Genomic DNA, 25,262 nt, shown 5'->3' with positions numbered 1-25,262 from the left:
TATCACTTTTTATTTGAATTGCTGAATGCCAAATTCAAGCATAATAGGCTGGAAAGTTCCAGACCTAAAATTTGACCACTGACCCAGTTGGATAAATTTGGAAAGGCCAAGCTTTTACAATTTTACAATTTTTTCTAGATTTTATATTCCTCAAGGGAACTGCCTCTTGATGCACACATAATGGTCAACAGGTATTGGTTACTTGACTTATTCTTAGGTAAGGGACCAATACAGTCTACCATTATTCTACTGAATGGTTCATCAAAGGCAGGAATAGGTTGTAGATGAGCCTTGGGTATCTTCTGGTTGGGTTTTTATTCCATTTAACAGGTATGACAAGACCTACAGTATTTACCAACATCACTCTTTATTTTTGGCCAACAGAAGTGAGTTAAGATCTTGTGATAAGTTTTATTAATCCCTATATGACCAGCCAATGGAGTTTCATGGTCCAGACTAAGTATTTCCTGCCTGTAAGGTTTCTGAACTACAATTTGATAGTTCACTGACCATTCGTCATCAGCAGGTACCTTGGGAGGTCTCCATTTTCTCATAAAAATTCCATTTATAATGAAATAACAAACATGAACTTCAGTAGCTTCAGTTTCACTAATGGCCTTCTGAAACAAACATGAGATCTCAGGATCTTTTTCCTGTTCAACGACAAGTAATTGTTGTTTATCACCCTGATTAGAATAAAGAGGATGAGTCATTAAAAGAGGATCACTGTGATCAATACCTTCTGACTGATCCAAACAAGGAGTGAAAGAGACCTCATCAAAAACCTGACCAATACTTGTGTCAGCTAAAGGAATATTTTCCTATTAAAGATCATTCTCAAGAGCTCTTTGTTATAGCTCTGGTAACTGCACAAGCTGTAAATACATCAGGGAATTCATTTTCAATTGGATCAACTTTCTGATCCAAGCAAGGATTATCAGTTACAAATGGATTAACCACAACCTTGTCTCCAGCTAGGTCACTGCCTAGTAATAAATGAATTCCCTCAATGGGTAAAACAAAGACTGTTCCAACTGTCATGGATCCTGAGACTAAGTCTAATGACAGATTTACACAGTGCAGAGGAACATTAACAAAGCTGCACTCTACTACCTGAATAAGAACACTCTCATTAGAAGAAGTCTTCTCAGAAAAAGACAAAGTACCTGACAATAAAAGACTCTGAGAAGATCATGTGGCCCTTAAAATTTTAATAGGGATAGGATTGGCCGAATCATCCAAGAGTGAAATAGGACCCATTGATATGAATGGTTCATAATTCTCCATAATCAAATCAGACGGGGGTTTATAAGACCCAACAAATGTATTGCTTTCAATACATGACCGTGACCTTGACCTCTTAGAAATAAGAACATTTGGAACAGGTCTGTCTTGATTCTGATGCCTATTTTTCAATTTGTAGCAATCATAAATAATGTGTGCTTTTTTCTTGCAATAGGTATATGTAGGAAGAGACAAGGATCTTGAATCAAGCTTCTCTGAAGTTTGATATTTAGAAGTTGTGCCAGTTCTAGTTTTAAAGGGCTTGTATTAGGTTGAAATACATTTTTGCCAGAAGACTTTGAGTAGACGTCTTGTTTACAAAAGGAACTTTATGAGTTAATGAATACTCATCAGCAGCATGAGCAGCAGTTTCCAAGGTTTCAATCTGATGCTCATCAAGATAAGATTTAATGTCACTATGGACACAGATTTTGAAATCTTCAAGTACATGTAATACAAGCTGTTTGAGACTTGCATAATCTCACTCAACTTTCTTGGCTAAGCACCATCTATCAAATAATTGCTCTTTTTCTCTAGCAAATTCGACATGAGTTTGTCCAACTTCTTTTCAAAAGTTTCTGAATTTTGGCTGACAAGCTTCAGGGACTAACTCATACCTACTAAGGATGCATTCTTTAACCACATCATAGCTACAACTTTTGTGAACTGACTGTGAATTGTAAATATCACTAGCCTTGCCAGTGAGTACACATTGTAATAGTCCAATGCTCCCTTGGCCATATCAAATTTTCAGCAACTTTTTCAAAACGAGTAAATTATTTGTCTACTTCTTTTTCTATACTAATCAAATATTCTTTGCAAGGTCAAAACTTAAATTTGGATTTGAAGTATGAATGTGCTGTTCATTTGCCATTTCTATTTCCTTCATTTTACATTGGCATTCCCTCTCTTTCTCTCTTTCTTCCATTTCATTTGTTCTTTTTGAAACTGCATTTGTCTTTCTTTCTCTTTTTCTTCTGCTTGTAAATGCATTTTTTTCTCTCTTTCTTCTCTCTCTCTCTCTCTCTTTCTCTCTCTCTCTCTCTCTCTCCTCTTTCTCATATTGTAACTGCATTTGTTTTTCTTTAATTGCATTTTTTATTTTTCCATCTCCAATTTCATTTCTTCTTTCTCTTTCTCCAATTTACTTTGTTCTTTTTCTTTTTCCAATTGCAACTGCATTTGCATGTTTTTCTTCTTTATCTTTCTGAAGCTCCAGCTTCCTCGACTCCAATTCCATCTTGTATTTTAATTATATTTCCTTCATTTTTGTGTCAGAGTCTGATACAGACTTACTGACTGAAACCAAAGCACTTTTATCCAAAATATTCTTTTCTACCAAATACTGAACCAAAGTATTTCTTATTTCCTGTTTTGTTAAGAAAGCCTTTACTTAAGAAAGATCATATTTTCTGGCAAGTTGAATCAAATCATCGGTTTTTTTTAAAAGATCTAATTGTTCCTGAGTCGGATTTGAAAGAAAGATTTCTCCTTTTTATGACATTTTAGAAAAAGCTTGCCAATTTCACAAAGATCTGAAAAACTTGGGAATTCAAATTTCAAAAAACAAAAAACAAACGTTTTCTGAAATATTCTATCCAAAATTTAAAATAATCCAGGCGAGTTACCCAATTTCGTGTAACACAAGAAAGAGTGAAAACAACAAGCTTTGAAAAAATACAATAATTTATTATCCTGAAAAAATTCTGTAAAAGTGAAAAGATGTGAACTTACGGTTTTATAAAATCAAATCCAAAAATAATCAGAGAATTATCCAAGAATAAAGGTCATAATAACAAAATGTTCTACTGATTTCATGTTCAAATCCTGACAAAGAATCCAAAATGGAAGACAATGACGTATGCTGCAATCTGTAGTGTTGAAGTCTACAGTACTTTGTAAAAACAAGAATTATCACTCCAGTTTCTGATAGCTGAAATTTTTTTAAATAAAAAACTGTTCCTGTTCCACAAAATTACATAAGCACATGGATTTTCCAGAAAAATAACAGAATTAATCCTTTTGAATCCATGCAATCTGAAATAACTTCAAACCAAGTAATCTCAAATAACTCCAAACAATCACAACATACAACTAACAGTTTAACAGCTAAGCTTCTACTAAGATTAATTCTCCAAAACATGGGTTATATGGTCTTTCTAAAATGTAAACAAGGGGTCACGTGATCATCTTCTAGTAGTTTATAGAAGCAAATGTTTTTTTACAGATCGTTTTTATCCAGTGTGACCCTGAGTGGAACATGATAATACATGTCTGTGGCATAATGCCTCAGTGCTTGATATCACTATAAACTCCCACACTGCAGGCATCATGATATAGCAGTATGACTCAAATTGTTAAAGCTACATTAAAAATCCCCAAAATACACACAAAACACAACACACTCAAAACACTGTTACTATAGTTACTAACATATGTTAAGAAATATCCATTTTTTCAAGCTTTCTTTATGATTTAGCATTTTCATCCATATTTAATGGCACCATCTGAATCTTTTATTCAATACTGAAATACAATTTAGCTAAATTTCTTTCTGTCAAATATAATCAAAATATGTTAAATTTGGTCAAATCATATTCAGCAGCTTTGGAAGAGATCTACGCCTTTTTAAGGCACGTCTGTTTTTAGTAATGGTGGACATACTTGTCCGAATTTGGAGACCCATCCTGAATGGTCAATTTGGTCAAAATTAGGACTGTGTTGATTTTTCATAGAAGAAGTCTATAAAAGCAATTAATAAATGGCACATAATGCACAATGGACACAGGTCATCTAATAATTATAAGTAAATATTTCCAATGGCTAAGTGGTCCAAGGGAGTCATCTTTACATATCACTGACATTCCACCTTTATCCATGTGGGTTCAAGTCATGAGCTCAACCAATATGTGTATGTGAGAAAATTTCCTGTGGTTGGTAGTTCTTACCGGGCTTCTTCCAGGGTCTACCTCCAGCAAATAACTGGTATATTTGGGTATACTTGATAATCAAATCAAAGGCAAGTCAAAACAATGATATAACCTATGACTGATATCCAGTTTTTGAGAATACAATTCGATCAAAACCTATATATATCTGCTGAAATAGCAAAAATGTTTAAAATATATTCTGTCCTAACTTGATGAAACTTAGAGATCTGATGTTTTAGGTAATGTACGTTATATATTTTGTGACAATGGATTGCAGCTGTTTTTATCTTTCCATTGCCGAACCAACAAATATGGGGGGCCCCGAGTGGCCAAGTGGATCACTGCCATTTCACCTCTGTCTGAGTGGGTTCGAGTCTAGGATTCGGCCAATGTGGGTATGTGAGAAAGCTTGCCAGTAGCTTCTCGTGGGTTGGTGGTTCTTCCCGGGGTTTTCCCAGGTTCCTCCTCCACCATTAATGCTGGCCACCATGCATAGCCTATCATGTGCTGAAAAATGGCATTAACCCTCCCCCACAACAACCAACAAATAAGGCAAATGAATTTCAAACAATATATTTTTGGTCATAGTAGATAACTCAACTGCTTGAATACGCATTCAAGAAACAAATGTTTTCAACTTAAAACATTATAATCAGTGATAAAAAGATATTTGTATGTTTTCCTCCTTGTCTGAAATGTCAACAAAAAGTAATGCAACACTGTCACTATATGCACATAAAGCAAATATAACAATCACAGCTTCCGGAGGCATGTAAGTGTTAAGAACAAGGCTGCCATGGTAACGGTAAGTATTTGCAAATACTTGCAATGACATAAATAGAGACTTGATTATTTTGTTTCATTAAAATTACTTATTTATTTCAGTGAATCAATTACAATTATATTGACTTGAATGTACAAACTTTCACCCATACACTGAAACTGCATATACACTACAAGTCTGTTCCTATTCTTATTTTATGTAAAATGTAATATTATAATAATAATGATGATAATAATGATCATGATACTTGGCAGATGGTGCTTGTTCAAAAATCGATGTTTGAATCTGTGCGTGAAATACCATTTTGCCTTTTCGCATGAGTGGCTGCAAGTGACAGGTTTGACTGTATGTGAACATTAAAAATTGTAAAAAATTGTCAATTAAGATGGAACATATTCCTCATCAATTATGAATCCTAAATCAATAATTTAAAACTTTCTTTTTTTCCTTGCGATATATATATATGTATATAGTTTAGGTGTGCAGAGAATGCCTACAAATTGACTTACTTTAAACACCAAAATAAAGCATCCTTAAAAATAAACCAAACAAAATGATTATATATAAACCACTGCTTAGTTCCAAATTTTCAGGTTTGTATGTATATGTACCATAGTTATTCTAACAGACATACTGGGGGGGGGGTGCAATTTCCAGGGAGTGGTACTGAATACCTTACATCGCTGTTTGACTGAAAACATTTATAAATTGTTTTGATTTTTCTAACAGTTGTTGGATTACTTAATACAGTACGAATGTTTTTTTTCTATGTGGAAAAAGGGGGTTTATTGGCAAGGGGATTTCTATCAGAATAACTATGGTACATCTGTGTACATGTGTGTGTATGTACGTATGTATGTATGTATATATATATATATATATATATATATATTAGAAAGATAGGTGTACACAAATGCAGAAATATGTACAAACATGAGACAAAAAGTAGGCATGTCAGCTGCTTTAAAAAAAATACCTTGCCAATTTAAATTCCTTGCAAACAGTTGCTACCAAGTTGCCATCCTGGTAGAAAGCCATGCTGGTAGAAATCCTCTGTGTAACCTGATGGTTCTCCTCAGATCCTGATGTAAATCTGTCCAGCTGGATTTCATGCTGACACAGGTATAGACTCCAATGGCCTCCAATGTCCTGAACAGAACAGTGCTGGGGAAAGTTCTGTCCATGTAAATGTGGTGACGTATCCCCATACATAACCTTTTACTACTCTGAATGCAAGCACTTGACTTTATCTTCATCAACCTATCCCAGGTTGATATTAAACTGACAAAAGAATCTCTTCCCGAGTCACAACACATCCATGCCTTCATTTCTCTCTTTAGCGAGACTGCTCCTTTAAAAACCTAATCACATACACACACACACACTCTCCCTAGAGAGTTTGCTGGAACCCTCTCCATCACAGAAAGACTATCATTGTACTTGGTCATTGCCTAATCAAGATTCTCATTATGTTCTTGTCTGAATGTGGACATGAAAGTTCTGGTAATCATAGCAAGAATTGGACTGGGTTTCTAAATGGCTCATTTGGGTCTGAATTTCTATATGGAGGAATTTTTTCAAAGTTTGAAGTTCTAATTCCAAATAAAATAATAATATATATTGAAAACTCTCAAGTCCCAAGTGTATCCTCAACCATAGAGAAGGGAAGGACAAGTATTGATTCCCAATCTTCATGTCAGTAGCTTTAATTTAAAATATGATCAATTTTATTTTCCATATGATGTCTTAACTGGAAATCTTTAATCTTTTATCCTCTGATACAACATATGAAATAAGTTTGCAATATTGTCCTGCTTTCTGAGACTCTAAATTTCAGGCAGTTCTAACAAAATTTTTCCAAGTTCTTTGTATCACATCAAGAACTAAAAATTCTACATGTAATATTCGTATTAAATTTTTGCATGAATTCGTCTGCAAGGAATGTTAAAAAAAATGCAGACTTTTCCAACCATGTCTTCGTATATATTTACTGTATCAGAGGGGCATTAATACATTTTGTTTAAGCATTGTGGTGGAATAATCCTGACCATGAAAACGATACCTTCCTTCAAGAATATTTTCTTAAACTTCTGTTAAACTATGTGGAGCACATCTTTCTTTGCAAAAAATGTAGTGACCCCTCAAAATTCTTCAAGTATGTCTATAAGAAGAAGTTTCCATGATGAATGGCCAAATGAATCAATTAAATATTTTATCCACATGATCTGAAGTCCATGAAAAAAGAAATTTTCTGATGCTATGGCCTTTGTAAAGCTTGATGAAAAATATCTTTTTTATTAGGGAAAACAAAATATGTGTCTTTCCAGTCGGCCAACCATCTGTTTTACATTGCCAACCCAAAATTGATAAGTTTTGGTATAAAGCAAATTGATATACCAATACTATTGGTATATCAAATTGTGATCCGTCTATGGCACAATAATACAAATATATACACATTCTTTCAACTGCAGATACTGCAGATCAAAGATAACGTTAAAAAGTATTAATAGAGCCTGTTTCATAAATGAAATTAAAATGGTTCACAATTTCATTTTTTTTCCATTCCCCTCCCCTCTCATGTAAAGGAAAAAAAAAAGCAAAAATCTGGAGTGAGAGAGAAAAATAGTAATCTGGTTTGTTGTAATGGTATGCTTACATTTACCTTATGATCTATCTACAGTGTTCATAATATCAGTGATACATAGTTGCAATCACCAGTCAACATTAAGTCTATATGTTAAATTTGTCGGTTTTGAGGCACACATACTGTAGCATATTTCATGCTTTGCTCTCTTTGTTTCTTAAACCTATTATAATATTCTAAAACTCGATTATTAATTATTAAATATAAAAATGTCCAAATGGTTGCCCCCTCCCCCCCCCCAGATTATCATAGCTAGATATGGGCAAAAATTCATGAAAACATGAGCACTGGGAATTTTCACTTGTGTCATATGACGATGTCTCTGGACCTATGAATGACGGCAAATTTTAATCAAACCATCGGGGGGGGGGAGAGAGAGAGAAAGCAGCATCAGGAGGGACTGGGTAACACCATCAGAGGGTTACAACAAAATGACTATATATGCACTGGGTGACACTAACCCTAGTGATGCCACAGAAAGAGAAAGAGAAAGAGGTAATTTTATAATCTTTATAAATTTTAAAGCAGAACAATGACTTAGAAGAACTGTGAATATATTAAAATATTTTAACTACCTCTTGTTGGTTTGTCATTTCACACAGTTTCTATTCCATGCTAATTTCCATACACCAGTATGTGAATGCCTGGCAGTTCAGGTTCAGTGTACAAGAAGCTAACCATATTTCATGATTAAATCATGAGTGTGTCTTATATTGATTTAATAAATATGAATAAAAAAAGAAACTCTAAAAGAAAAAAAATAAACTTATCAATTTGCGTATGTGATTGTGAACAACAAGAAAAATGAAGGAACTACATTTTGTAGCCGGCATACTCGCTGGGATGTGAGGAGTTTACTGACTCAGTCAATACACAGTTACCAAGAGCATATCATAACTCCATTTAAAGTGCAAATATGTGTATTTTTATGTGATATAAATAAAATATATGTATAGTATGTGTGCTGTATCAATGATATACCACTTGTATAAATCTTGTGGTATGTCATTGATACAGCGCACATACTATATATATATATATATATATATATATATATATATATATATATATATAGTTTTAAAAATCTTTTTACATAACTACCTACCTTTACACTAATTTAAAACCAGTGCAATAGATAATTACAAAGGTCACTTTTAAGCTTTACTATGAAAATGATACAAACTTTAACATAATCCCTTAAGCCTGACTTGACTAGCCAATGGACCAGACCAGGCCCTTCAAACCAATCATCTTGCTGAATTTGTGGCATTGAGTGGCAACCTTTGGCATCTCCTCTACTCAACTCCCAGGATTACCTCCTCCAACAACAGTCACCCCTTACAACACGCAGAGAGGATGCATCAAGCCTATTCTACAATCATGGACCCACATTGGGGTGTTCCTTTCAGATGCTGTCTCTCATAAAACACGCAGAGAGGATGCATCAAGCCTATTCTACAGTCATGGACCCACATTGGGGTGTTCCTTTCAGATGCTGTCTCTCATACAACACGCAGAGAGGATGCATCAAGCCTATTCTACAATTATGGACCCACATTGGGGTGTTCCTTTCAGATGCTGTCTCTCATACAACAGGCAGAGAGGATGCATCAAGCCTATTCTACAATCATGGACCCACATTGGGGTGTTCCTTTCAGATGCTGTCTCTCATACAACATGCAGATAGGATGCATCAAGCCTATTCTACAATTATGGACCCACATTGGGGTGTTCCTTTCAGATGCTATCTCTCATACAACATGCAGAGAGGATGCATCAAGCCTATTCTACAATTATGAACCCACATTGGGGTGTTCCTTTCAGATGCTGTCTCTCATACAACAGGCAGAGAGTATGCATCAAGCCTATTCTACAATCATGGACCCACATTGGGGTGTTCCTTTCAGATGCTATCTCTCATACAACATGCAGACAGGATGCATCAAGCCTATTCTACAATCATGGACCCACATTGGGGTGTTCCTTTCAGATGCTGTCTCTCATGCAACATGCAGAGAGGATGCATCAAGCCGATTCTACAATCATGGACCCACATTGGGGTGTTCCTTTCAGATGCTGTCTCTCATACAACACGCAGAGAGGATGCATCAAGCCTATTCTACAATTATGGACCCACATTGGGGTGTTCCTTTCAGATGCTATCTCTCATACAACATGCAAAGAGGATGCATCAAGCCTATTCTACAATCATGGACCCACATTGGGGTGTTCCTTTCAGATGCTGTCTCTCATACAACACGCAGAGAGGACGCATCAAGCCTATTCTACAATCATGGACCCACATTGGGGGTGTTCCTTTCAGATGCTGTCTCTCATACAACACGCACAGAGGATGCATCAAGCCTATTCTACAATTATGGACCCACACTGGGGTGTTCCTTTCAGATGCTGTCTCTCATACAACATGCAGAAAGGATGCATCAAGCCTATTCTACAATCATGAATCCACATTGGGGTGTTCCTTTCAGATGCTGTCTCTCATGCAACATGCAGAGGATGCATCAAGCCTATTCTACAATCATGGACCCACATTGGGGTGTTCCTTTCAGATGCTGTTTCTCATACAACACGCAGAGAGGATGCATCAAGCCTATTCTACAATTATGGACCCACACTGGGGTGTTCCTTTCAGATGCTGTCTCTCATACAACATGCAGAGAGGATGCATCAAGCCTATTCTACAATTATGGACCCACATTGGGGTGTTCCTTTCAGATGCTGTCTCTCATACAACATGCAGAGAGGATGCATCAAGCCTATTCTACAATAACTAACCCACTTTGTGTGCTCCTTTCAGATGCTGTCTCTCATTCAACATGCAGAGAGGATGCATCAAGCCTATTCTACAATCATGGACAGGGTGCTCCTTTCAGATGCTGTCTCTCATACTGACAATGAACAGTGCAAGACTAGTATCTAACTAGCCTGAGCACTTTTGACTCTTTAATGATTCTTTTTCAAAGGCAAATACAAAACACAGACAAGACAAACAAATAAAACAGAAAAACGGTAAGGTTTGTGTAACTTTAAATGGCTGTTTCTACAGGAATTAAACCTTTTAACTCTATTATGTGTCAACCAGTTTATTTCAGCTTGTTGCTGATACTGAAAAAAATTTGTATTTAAATAGAAATTGATGAGCCATAATGACATCTATTATTTTATGTAACTTTATGTAAGCGCAGATTATATCCTGGATATTTCATTGTTATAGTAGTCATAGTCTATTAAGCAAATTTTGAGAATTATTTAAAAGAAAATGTGTCAGCTTCAAAAGATAATTTTATTTGTGCATGGTTGTCTTTTTCTAGTCTTTTTGGTTTAAACTGCTTGGTTTCAATGTTCTAAGGCAGCATATCCAGTAAGATTCTTTTTCTTTCCTGGTTTGGGAACTCCAGTTGGGGTTATCAGCAATAGCAATAAGTGTTATATTACTGAAAGTGTGGCCAGGGGAGGAAAAGTGTTCTGCAACCGGGCTTCTGTAGAGCTTCTTTTTCATCCAATCAGATCTATGAAGGTTGATCCTTTTGTGTAGCTTTTCAGTTTCTCCTACATACTGAAGGCTCCAGATCTTACATGTGATGGGATAAATGACATTCTCTGTTTTACATGGGTTCTTTTGGACCATGTATATCATATGTTGACAGGTTTTGCACCTTGCATAGCCACAGGGGCCAGATTGACTACGGTGGTCTTGATTAGTGATTGGCATTAGCATTGTCCTGGCTAGGATGTCCTTGAGGCTTCTTGGTCTCAAGTAGGCAACTACAGGTTTGTTAGGGAGAATTAACTTTAGTGCATCCGACAATTCCAGAATGGGCCAGTGTTTCCCAATGATATTACCTACTTTGGGGTTGTCTGGATGGTAGGTCGGAATACATGGTTTCATAGGCTGAAAAGATTAAAGAGTCGAAAGTGCTAAGGCTAGCTAGATACTAGTCTCGCATTGTTTGTTGTCAGTTTATAGCATAATATATATATATATATATATATATATATATATATATATATATATATATATATATATATATATATATATATATATCAGGACAGGTAGAGAGCAGTATATGTATAGACAAGTCATGGGATTAGTACACCAGTAGAGAGAAAATAGCAAAAGCATTAATATTTGGATCACTAGTGTTTTTACTGAATGTGAATGAAAGAAAAATTAATGATGAAAATTAGATTTACTACTTGTTTACTCCAGTCTTTTATTCAACTGAACCTGTTGTAAAAAAATACAAACTGTCTCTATAAATCTCTGCAATTCTCCATGCTTTAAGATTTAACCACAATTATTCTCAGTGAAGCAAAGATAAAAGCACATCTCATTTTGTATCCACAAATGAAGAACAAGATTGTAAATTACTGATATTATTGACTGAAGCAAAAGTCTTAATTAAACACTATGTATACACATCAATTATAAAACTGTACTGAAGCTCATATAATAATGATTTTTAGACATAAACACAAAGTAAACATGATTTCAATCAAGTCTTCTCATATACATAAACAACTATCATAAATAAACCCCAAAATGGAAATTCTCATGTGCATGTGATTTGTATTTTTATTATAGCTTTATAAAAAAATCAGTCATATCGCTATGATGTCTGCAGTGTGGCAGTTTATAGTGATGTATACCACTGGATCATCATGTGGTATCAAGTCCCACCCAGTCACATTATCCTGACACCCAGCCGACCAGTCCTAACACTGACGTCTTAATGCTGAGCCCCTAGTGAGTCAGCTGTTAGTACCATTTTTATCAGTCTTTGGCTTGACTCAGCTGGGGTTAGAACCCATGACCTCATGCACCCAAAACAGATAATCTAACCACTAGGCCACCAAAGTGGTCCAGAAAATTTCATGACAAGTCCTGCTTTTGCTGAAGCATTGGATACCATATGTACTCATGTAAAGGTCCAGTCCCACTGCAAGCTGCAAAATGCACCATCACATCTGGGTCTATACAGCTTGCTAGGAGTAACAGTAACAGAAATCAGTAGAAAAAACAATAAAGACTCTAATCTGTTGGCACATTATGCGACAGCAGATTTTAGTCTATGTTGTCTGCATCTGAATTGGACTTAAAAGCAAATATATACCATGATTAGACCAGACATTTTATCTTAAACAGTATTTGTTCACATCATGGGTTGCTCCAATCTGCTGATTGCATACAGCCTGGGAAGTTATAATAATGAAATTTTCAATGTAACATGATCACTGACCCCTATGATGATGCTACTTTATGGACAGTGATTTAAGTAAAAGATCATATAGGAATGATTCAATTATGCTTGACTTGGTATTGAAAACATGGTATTAGGGACTGATATTGTCGGTTGCTTCATTTGTGCTCAAGACATACAGTTGCTTAGCAATGCACAGTATTATCAATATACCGGTTTACCATGGTATCTTTTCCTGGTGGTATCTACTACGGTACTTTTTCAATGTACTGGTACTTCAGTAATTTCTTTTATCAACTTAAAAGTGTATGGAAATTTCCAAGCAATCTTGTTATGAACTGAATGATATTAACAGCATGATTTCATTTTTCCTGACAAATTAATTCTAAAAGTTGTATTTTTCAAAAACTTTAATGTTGAACATTATAAATATGTTTATACTTAACAACCCTTTCATCAATTGTTTGACCCATGCACTTATGAAAACGTAAAGTCCAAATGGATTATTCTGAAAGATATTCAAGTAAATTCAACATCTGGAAACTTTCAGATGAAAAATATATTAGTTCTTTACTAGCATAATTAATGTGCTAAGTACATGTATTTCTTTCTAAGACAGTGAATCAACCTAAGACTTTTAGGAATTTCTGAAGTCCACAAAATATATTATTGTTTGGTGAGTGAGTGTATTTTGTGCTTACTGGCTCTGTCTAACAAACAACTTGCCCGGGTGTTGACATCCCACTCAAAGTTTCCTTGCCTATTATAAAAATAGTGTAGCAAATTGAAGGCTTCAGAGTCAACACTTCCTATTTTTATCAACAAGCTCTCAAATGCCAGCAGTTTCTAGTGTAAGGTTAGTCACTGCACTTTAGTTACAGGTTTTATATTTCAGCTTTTACAACAATTAACACTGATCAAACTCATCTACTATTAAGGAACTGACCATTTAATGAGGATGGGGGAATAATGAGTTATTCTGAAATAAATCAGAGCAAATATTTTTCCAGCTAATGACAGAAGGAAAGTTTTAAAAATGTTCAGGTCCCTGCCCCAGAACATTACATTGATAGTCCTTAATACAGCACGTGGTAAATAGTTGTATGAATTACACAGTATGTTCTTCAATACCATGGTATTACATAGTACAAAAAATAAATGCAACCACTGTATATGATGTACTTTTTCAGTTTTTGTGTTATTTTTAAGGACAAAAAAGAAAAACACATTTTGACATATATGTAAGAATTTTAATTTTTATAAATATAGGAATACTGGCCAAGACCAACCATGAATGACTGTGACAAAAATTATTTTGTTAAAGCAACTACACTGTGCCTGACAGTTCTAAAGTTATTAACACATGGAACTGTGAATATATTCAACATCTAAATATATAATTATATTATAGCATCAAAGTTTCATTTTACTGCTGCTTAAAAAAAATATTACTGTAGCTTTTCATGGCTGATGAACTGTACTGTAAGAAGAATCATAACCTTCTTTCCAACCGAACTGTTGCAAAATCAAGAATAGAAAGGGCACCTTGCTGTATAGGGGCCTCCACTTTTAGAAACTGGACTTTTTTATATCACCACTCACACTCAATATAATTTTTGTCAACATACCTGTAATAATGTCATGTTCAATATTATTTAATTTCCTGCTTTCTTCATATTTTAACAAAACTGGGTGATCAGGGGTCAAGCTAGACTTGAATTTTAGGGAGAAGTGACTTCTCCTTTTGGACAGAACAGGGAGAAGTGAGAGCTGAATAGGGATAAGTGGTCACAAAGCAAGACAGGTAATATATATATATATATATATATATATATATATATATATATATATATATATATATATATATATATATATATATATATATATATATATAATGTGTTCTCTTATTTCAATTGCCCTTTATTTCCCAGCATTCATATTTGCATTTAACATTGGATTTAAGCAATACTTTATTTTCAAGTTGAAAATTATACTCTAAAAGAGAACAGAAACTACACTGTAACAAATTTAACTGAGTAACCAGATTATATCATTGTAATTGCAAGCTAGTAAAAATGCTTAATAAACTACCCTCAATAAATTTTGTAAAATGTTCTTTTTTTAATATCTTTTCTCAACATTGGCACTTTCAAATTTTTTAAACATGTTTGAAACAACCCCTGTACTATGTACAAGTTCGTAACTTCAGGTCATACTGTTTGTCCTGATTTCTTTGTTGCGGATAAGACATTACCGTATCTATTTATACACAACACACTAAAATGCATAAAATTACAGACATAGCTCCATTATAGTAGGTGTATGAACTAAACCCTTCTTTCCAACCAAATCAACACAGACATGAATGCATCTATTTTTAGAAGGTGTGGTTTTCGTAATGCGTAATCACTCACTTTGCTTCATTACATTGCTCCACTGATATGATTGCAAATTTATGAATTATTTATTTGATTATGTACTTGTAATAATTTTAGGCATGGTTTAATAGTATCTGCTTCACTGCTTTTTTCCGCATTTTCACAAATACAAGTAAAGTCAGAAAACAACTTTGACCTTGCAACACTTCTCCGTTCACGTGAATTCCACAACATATGTTTTTGACCTACATAACTGCATTTTAAAGTTAAATCTTAAATAACATAATACCTAAACTTTGCTTTCTACGAATTGTATATTTTTCTGAATATATTTGCCAGATGATTTATGAAAACAGACAATCTAATAAACTGGTACATCCCAGACATATGATGTCTGCCATTATTTCCCTGTTACTGGTTCACTTGGAGTTTCAAACTAATTTTATGATGAAATAGTGTACAAGAGGCAGTTAAAATATCCAGATCACTAATTCTGATCTTAAAACACAAATTGCTATTTACATACTATTGTTAAAGCTTCGAAACACAAAGAGTTTTGTTTGTCGGCGTAATTGATAACAAAACTAGGCCTACGTACTGATGGCTTGATGAATACATTTCGCTACAACACAACACTAAAACTAAACTGGCTAAGGTTTGGATGCATCTAAAAAAGTTTGGTCAGTCAATGTACCTAAAAAAAAAAAACACAGGGTGAAGTCATTTTTGCTTTCCTAACAAAAGAGGTTAAGTTTACATTTTTAGGCAACTTAGTCACCAATTTTGCCTGGTAGCGTGACACCTAAAGTGATGTTACAAGAAAGAACCAAGATCTTACAGCATTTCTTGATTGCCAGAACACAGAATTGACCAATATGTTCCCGACATAAAACTTCTTATTCTTACGACAGATCTGCTATCAGAAAATCTATAGACCCTGCTTTCTGTGAACTGTACATTTTCATTAATCAATGTGCCCAACGCATTACAAAAATCAGCCAAAGGAATGGGTACTTTCTGAACACAACCATTCTGCCATTATTAATTCACTGACAGGTTTACTTGCAATTTCAAACTGATTTTATGATGAAGAGAAAAAACAAGCACTGCAGTGTAACTGTTCAAAAATGTAACCAATCTTACTGATTATTTTCAAAAAACACAAATTGTTCTTTACAAGTTCAAGTTTAAAGGATCAAAACACAATATCGTATGTTTTTATCATGAAATGATACAAAACGATAACTTGCAGAAATGATGACAAAAAGGTTAACTGTCATTATCTGCCATTTGTTCTCAACTTCCCTCTCTAATTCTCAAGGTTTAATTTTGCATTTTATTCACAGAAAATTTAAACTAGCAAGCATTCACTGCTAGCTGTAAATTAATGACATTTAGACAGGTGTTAATAACTATATACCAATTAGCATATGCATTCATCTAACTTTAAAAGATTTGTTTATGAGAACTCACAGTTCACTATCACATAGAGTTTGTATGGAAGCTAGATGACTGGGACATCTTGAAATGTACTCATTCATGCATGCAAAATGGCAAAAAGCCCAAATGAAAATGTTAATAGAGAACTGCTCTACATGTAATGGAATCAATTAGGGTAAACCATTGTACCCAATGAAAAAATTGACCATGAACTCTTCTACATGTAGTGGCATTGATTGATGATAGGCCATTGTAATTATTGAAAAAATTGACAGTGAAGTCCTCTACATACAGAAACATCTATTAAGGATAGGATATTGTGAAAAAATTGAAAAGTGAACTCCTCTACATAAATTATGGTGACATTAATTAATGATAGGTCATAGCACTAAATGAAGAGCAGATTTTCTTGTTGTTTTGGAGTTTGACACCATTTGTCAGAGCAAGGTAGGCCATATATGGCTGACAATATAATTTATGGAGGAAGGATTGAGGAAAATCTTTGTAAGAACCACTGACCCACAGGAAGCTACTGGCAACTTACATACCCACACTGGCCAAGCCTAAGACTCAAACCCACGTGGACAGAGGTGAGATGGCAGTGATCGGTAAAGGTGAGTACTTTAGATCACTCGGCCCTCAGGGCCTATGAACATTATACTAGGTAATGTCCAATGAGAGAATATTGGGTTCCCCAAATGGAGGTTAACCCACTGTCCTATTTGCAAACAGCACAACTGAAGGTATTGCAGATTACATCTGGAAGGAAGAAAAATTTAGATCTTACAACCAAATAAAATTTCTAGTTAGGACTGGACTGAGTGTTTGTCCTGTCATTTGGGTCTGGTAGCCACTAGATCCAGAGTTTACAGCTGTGGAGCCAAGTCTTGGAAAAAAAACCAAAGAAGTTTGATTTCCATGCCAATGGTCTTGATGATCTCTTTGATAGAGATATGATGGTCAAGGCAAGGCTCTCATAAATTATGTCATCTTATAAACAAAAATGTTCATTTGGCAACTCTGTTCTAGTGATTTGTCAGAGTCTGCCGAGCATATTACCCACTACAAACATGATGAGAGGGATTCAGGGGTTGTGTCCTCATTTGCAGGTTTATTTGGGAGAAAAAGGTATTTTTGAGCTCCATAGACTGGCTCAGACTGCTTCTGATAAAGTCTGAGTGAACATACCAGGTCCAGTTTGAAAGCCTCTTGGGCTGTGTCAATACAGGATAGAGACTATGATGATATTCTGAATGCCCACTGACAGCAACCAACTCCTGGCAACAAAACTGGGTTGCATCATAAGGTCAGTCAAGCCATCTGATCAAAGTTGAAGGTAACTCTGCAAGCTAAAACAAGTGCTATCGTGAAACAGGTTTTTGTATGGAGTCTCAGTGATGTACTGTTTAAATGCTCTGATACAATGGAGTAGTTTCAAGGACTTATGTTCAAATCAGGAGAGAGTGCAAAACTGATAACAGTTTCCTCTGTATGTAAAAACCTCAGGATTTTCCAAAGGACAGATGGATTGGAATATGAAAATATGTGTCAGATTGGAACAGATGGTAAATTCATTCAGATGGATGGAGAGGTAAACTGATCTTGCTGTCTCCATCTTGAATGATATTGGCAAGCCTAACCAGAAAAAGCTTGAAGGAAAATTCTGCAAAATGTGGATTCCAAACAATCTCCAACACCTATTTTCCTGATGAGCATCTATTGCTACAAAATTGTCTCTTACCAAGCAAAGGTGTCTCAGGAATCGAGGGAATGAAAGGGGTTGGGGTTGGCAAATGAGAACCAAAGCCCATCTGAAACAATCTGGATTGCCCACTTTCCTGGCAGAAAGAGACCAATGCAAACACAACTCAGTGGTGAGAGAAGGGGTAGAGAAACTTTGTTTCCTATCCCCTTGATGTAACTATCTCTGAAACTGAAAAGCAAATTCTCTATATGCATAGGATTCATCTGGTTTTGGCTTAAGCATTGAACATCCCTGTATCTCCTCATCAGAGGATGAATCGGAGATCATGCATAAGTGATGGTTGCTGCACAGAAAAACTGAAGGGTGGTTCAAGAGGCACATGGCTGCACAGTATGGTCAGTAGTTGATACGACATCAAATCTCAAGTGTGGCTTGATATTCTGAATCGAGATCCGAATGGCTGGAAGGTTATGGTTGGTAGGTGAGACGGTATCAAAACTGAGGTGCAGCTACATGGAATGGCTTATTCAAGTAAATATAAACTCCATGCGCCTGGACTTGCAGGCCCGAAGACCATGCTCAGACATGTGACTTAAGCCACCTGAACAGCCTAGAATCAGGTGGAACTCCCCAGAGTGTAAAAAATCTTGCCTAAAACAGGGAAACATAAGGACAAAGAAGTGGTCATTCATGTTATTTATAAACCACATGCACCTAGACATGCTTGGACATGTCAGGAACTTATGCCACATGGACTGCCTTGAAATGGGTGGAAACTAACCCAAATTGTCAGAATTCAATAGCTGCAACAGCATTCCTAAGAAGACTGACGAAAAACATCAGAACTCTCAGTTGTTGGATTTATGTGCAAAATATCAGTACTCTCAGTCCTTTGATTTCTTTCATCACTCCTGGTTTCTTTCACATTTCATCGGAACTGTCAGCTGTGCATTCTCCAACAAACTGGCACACATGCTGAATGTAGCCAATATTGTACACTTTATAGATGCATATGAGATCTGAGTTATGACATTTGTCACTGTCTTGCATTCTTCCATTCAGCATACGTAGTGATGATGGTTGATTCTGAAATAGCAAAGTATGTGTGTGTGTTTGTGATTAGGATTTTTATAGTAGCTTTAACAATTTTTCAGTCATATCACTACAATGTCTACAGTGTGGCAGTTTATAGTGATGTCTAGCACTGGGGCATCATGCAGCAGACATGTATCATGATGTCCCACCCAGTCACATTATCCTGACACTGGGCTGACCAGTCCTAACACTAACCTCTTAACGCTGAGTGCCTAGCGAGACAGCTGTTAGTACCATTTTTGTAAGTCTTTGGTATGACTCGGCCAGGGATCGAACCCACAACCTCCCACTTCTGGGGCGGATGCTTTAACCACTAGGCCACCGGAGTGGTCGAAATGGCAAAGTGAGAAAGAGAAAAAGAAAAAAAAGAAATGGATATATTTGCATGTCATAAATACTTTCAGCAATACAATTCCAAAATCGCTTTTAAGTTTATTTTCATTTCTCCCTCAAATATGTTAGAGCTTTTGTAGAATTATGTGTTAAATCATACCAAAGCTAAATAAATCTTACAGTTAAAGCATTAAACATTAGAGACACCGCTATACCAGGGGTGATAAATAGTGTGTGCAAAAACAAACTTCAACTCATTCTATTACATGCAGATGTGGAGAGCTATGTTGTCAGAGAATACACAAATTAAACCGGCATAGGTGAAAATATATCACATAATTATGGACAGACTAATAATGTATACCAACTATATAATAACCCTTAAAACATTAAAAAATAACAAAATTCTCAATGGATGGAATATAAATAGCACAAATATCCACTTGGTTTCATGAGGCAAAATAAACGATGTCTTGTCAGTTCACAAGTGAACACTTGTAGGTGGCAACAGGAGGTAATGGCAAGAGTTATTGCCCTTTTTCTATATTTTTATAGACAGAAAGACGAATTTCATCTTTGGGATTGTTTGAGTCAGGAAGTAGTAGGGCGTATATTCCTAGAATTAATGTGATCAGTTAACGTATTAAAAGGAGAAACCCATCCTGCAAATGGCTGGACAGGAAAAGGTATGGACAGGGAAAAAGACAGAAGGTCATACAAAGGAACTGTTGAAGGATATCTTGATGGTAAAGCGTGGGGATAATGATATGGAATAGAATAATGTATTACCTCCCTTGTAGATCTATATGAAATTGGTTGGTTTTGTCTTGTGACTGGTTCTCCTTCATATAGTCATCAAATCTAGTTGACTTGAATGACATGGTCTCATCAAAATCTTCAGAGTTGTAAGAATGAGATAAAGCTGAGAAGAAAAAAAAAAGCACCACATATCAGATATATTTGGCACTGGAACATTTTTGGTAAAGTTGATCACCATAAAGTTGGTTTTATTTTGGTGCCACTTATTTCAGCACAAAACTTTGGGCGTTAAATATAAGAAAAATTTGGATGTTACAACAAAAAAAACCCACCAACTGTTGACCTCTTTTCGTGAAAATTTTGGTCAAGGCACTTTCTTATGCCAGGTGTACCCAAAAAGAAAACAAGAATTTCAACATAAATGGACAATGTTTTCAATTGTATGTAGAGGACACACCAAAACAGATTAGTCATACCCACAATTTCTGATGCTGCTGTTTATTGGCGATTGACAGCATCCTATAATCTCTGTACATACACGTGTATTTGATCAGCAGGTTACTTTATCTCAAGGGGTAGAGCTGGATACCATGACAAACTTGTTACCATGGTATTTCTGAATGTACCTCGACATGGACCACGATATACTACAATTATATTAGTGACCAATAATTTAAATTTCTGGGTGTGGCAGTTTATAGTGATGTCTAGCACTGGGGTATCATGCCTCAGACGTGTAACATCATGTCCCACCCAATCACATTTTCCAGACACCAAACCGACCAGTCCTAACAATAACCTCTTGATGCTGAGTGCCAAGCATGGAAGTTCTTAGTACCATTTTTTATAAGTATTTGGTATGACTCAGCTGAGGTTCAAGCCCGTGACCTCCTGCCTTTGAGGCATAGGCTCAAACCACTTGGCCACTGGAGCGGTCCACCAATAAATGGAACATATCTTGCTCTGATTTACAGCAAAAGAACAATATATTACATCCATGATATTAATTTGAAAAATTATGAGTTATCTGAGACTAAAGAAAATATATTCCAGCTCCAAAAACAAAATCACTGCTCCCACCCCCTGAAAATTATATGGGTTGTACCTTTTAAAAGATGAATTTGCTAATTGTGAAATGTTGTACAAACTGCAATCTAAAAGCTCTAACTAAAGCTGAATCAGTAAGCTTACACTATAATTGATACTGTGAAACACATCATCTTGACAACAGGGAGCCTATTTATAAAAATAGGAAGCATTAATGTTGAAACTACAATTTTCTAGCTACCATAGTGTTATACTAGCTGAGGAAGCTGTCATTGGGAAACCAACACCCAGACAAGATATTTATCAGAGCAGATACAGTAAATACAAAACATAAATTAAAAAGTATTTAGTGGACATGATAAATCATATGAGGTTCAGACAGAAAAGTGATTGTGAAAATCAGAAGATGATTTGCATTCTTACAAAGTAATATATATATACTTAACATAATAACATACATTGGTAAATAAGTATATATAAAAATATAAAAATGTTGCATGCCACCAGTTGGGATATTTCTCTTGTCAGATTATTCAGTGGACATTTTGAAAATTTTCATACAGGTGATGCATAAGAATTGTTCCTTATAACAGCTGAATATTCAGTAGTATAGAAATCATAATAAACAAATTCAACACTTTATATTCTGACTTTAAGCTTATATATATATATATATATATATATATATATATATATATATATATATATATATATATATATATATATAATTGATATTGCGTGATGGCTTTTCCCTATAATTTTATGTATAACATTTTGTAACTGACCAAGTTAATGGTCTACCTAACTAGCAACATTTATTTTGTAAACAATACGTAGCTAATATTTATATACACTTATAGATTAAATATTCAAATCATTATTAACTATGAACATGTTTACTTCAGTGTGAGTTATAGATACAGTCATGATTCTGACCTTAGAAAGTTCCAGAAAGGAACTTTTTAAATTAACCCCTTACCTCATTGAATATATGCCTTTTTAGCCCTTCGATATGCATGTAGCCAAGTTACCCAATGCAGTGTGCTATAAACAGAACATCTGTTACCTATTGGACTCCATACACATAGGCCGGCCTGCCTGTTAACTGTTAAGTAATGTCGTATTTATGTGACATTTAACATCAATTTTAAATACTTTACATTTTTGGTATTATGTATGGAAATATTTAAAAGTATAATCTGATCATTATAGTGGTATAATTATTTTTCACAGAATTTATTTTTATGTGCTTTAAAATCTTGAGAGAACTCATTCACCATCAAGACAGTGAAGCTGTGTGACCAAACGTAGCTGCCATTCTCATACTGAAAATTTACAAGTATTTTTGTCTGTGCCTACATCACTAAATCAGCTGAATTTGAAAATTTATAAGATTAATTGCTGCCTACATCAATATCAAAGCCTTTACTTAAGTTATTTACGCTTTTATGTTGTGATTCTAATCATGAAAACTCAAAGTACTGAACGAAATCTGCAGCCTCCATTTTATAGAGTGGAGAATAGGACCCAGTTATTTTAAATAACAGATTTTGACCAGATCTTAAACAGCGACCATGTGATTTGACATAATGGTGAATGTAGTATTTAATAGGGGGTTCAAAATGGCTGATGTTTACAGCAGGCAATGAAAGGTGCTTCTATGAGAATGGTGTAGAGGCATCAAAAGGTGCTTCCATGTGAATTGGGTAGAGGCATCAAAAAGTGCTTGCATGCAAATGGAGTAGAGACATCCAAAGGTGCTTGCATGAAGTAAAGGGTTAAGAAGAGAGAGCATTTCCAGAAAATGGTCATTGTGACCTAAATCATGTGGAGGGGTAAATAAAATTGTTCATTTTAGGATTACTCATTCCTGTCTTAACATCTGAAGCAAAATCAGTCTTATTGTTTTGTTCAGTTTCAAATTTGGGTGAATTTTTATATTTAAATTACTCACTGGAATTACATACTGTCCATTAACATTTCTTGGACTAAATCATTAATTTGGAATTATAGTGAATTCAGGTATAGACATTATGGATTATATTATTGTGATACTTCAAAAGACCATTAACACATCACCACATTCAAGGACATTGGCACATCAGCACATGTGAGACTACAGGCACATCAACACATTCAATATTGGAAATTATCTGGAGCACAAAAAGAATCAATTGGAATTTTATAGATTTGGACTTGTGAAAGACCTTTAAGGTCTGTCTGTGATTTAATTCACAATACTGTTAAGTTCTGTTTCAACTTTTACTTTGCATTCTAGGGAAAAAAATTATTTTGTTGAATTTTATACACCTTGTTGGTTTTCACTCTTTTCTGTTATGTAGTTTAAGACCAAAGAGTCATAGCAATATATATATATATATATATATATATATATACACACACACAGATATTTAAATTTAATATAATGTATGTGTGTGTGCTTTTGTTCTTCTATTTGAACGAAGTTTACTATTTCATATTATTCATATTTGCATTTAACACTGGTTTGAAGCAGTACTTTATTTTCAAGCAGAAAGTTCTCTGTACCGAATGTAAATTATAAACACATCTAAGTGTAAGAATATATCATATTGGAAGGGTATACATAATATAAAATGTCTCTCTTTGGATGCTAAGATTTAATGCAATTTATTTTCGCCACAATTTTCTTGAAAATTAAATTACATTATTTTAAATGGAGCTGTAACCTCTAGTATATTATATATTTATTGTAGTAAATTTGTGTCCTTTCCCTTTCCCATACAGAGGTACAAGTATCCTTCTGTGTCATTAAATTTCACTCCAGTGGCCAAAGTGGTTAAAGCATCCACCTCAGATGTGGAATGTTGTGGGTTTGAACCCCAGCCAAGTCATGCCAAAGACTTACATAAAATGGTACTCAGTTGCCTCACTAGGCACTCAGCATTAATAGGTTATTGTTAAGGACTGGTGAACCTGTATCAGAATATTGTAACTGAGTGGGACATGATGCCACATGTTATCGGCATGATGCCCCAGAGGTAGACATCACTATAAACTGCCACACTGCAGACACCATAGCGATATGACTGAAATGTTTTAAAGCTATGTTTAATTCCAAATCACACACATACTATATTTACATTTAAGTCAAATGCTCCATATTGGTACACAAAACAGAAAGTGAGATGTGAAGAAAAGAAAAAACATTAAATGGACATAATCTCTGCTACATAAAATTACATGCCCTACCGCTTCTTCCATTGATAACAAATTGGCCCTTTTTATCTTTTAACCCCAAATTCCCCATTCCTTTATTTTTTGGTTACAGCAAACTGATTTAACTTTAGAGAGTCCCATTTACCAATTTTTCAAGGGCAATGTAAGATGTACAGTAAAAAGTTCAGTTTACATTGAACCATATGGGTTTATAACCTACCTATCAATGTGGGTGGAAACCTGTACTGTACTCATGCCTACAGTGTCTCATCCAGTACAGGTTTTCCACACAACACAAACTTGTACAACAAAAACCCATATTGTACTATTCAATGTAAAATAACCTTAGATATGGCAAAACATGAAGGTGTTATAATAATTAAATCCCATGTAGGACTTCAAGCTCTTAAATATTTGAGCTCATGAGGCATGCTTATAGA

The 25,262-nt window shown here is 35.0% G+C and overlaps 1 protein-coding gene across 1 annotated transcript in view; it reads right to left on the bottom strand.

Annotated features, from left to right (window-relative positions):
- The window catches only part of LOC149784136 (oxysterol-binding protein-related protein 1-like), a 191,990-nt gene that overhangs the window by 108,245 nt on the left and 58,483 nt on the right, over window positions 1-25,262 (bottom strand). The window contains exon 16 of the mRNA XM_089932232.1: window positions 20,608-20,740. Coding sequence (XP_089788358.1) covers window positions 20,608-20,740 — 133 coding nt within the window. The remainder of the gene's footprint in view (window positions 1-20,607; window positions 20,741-25,262) is intronic.

This window comes from Sinohyriopsis cumingii, chromosome 14 (genome assembly GCF_028554795.1).
Source record: "Sinohyriopsis cumingii isolate HCF-2022 chromosome 14, ASM2855479v2, whole genome shotgun sequence".
In the NCBI taxonomy this organism is placed as follows: domain Eukaryota; kingdom Metazoa; phylum Mollusca; class Bivalvia; order Unionida; family Unionidae; genus Sinohyriopsis; species Sinohyriopsis cumingii.
This window is presented reverse-complemented; position numbering and strand designations above follow the sequence as displayed.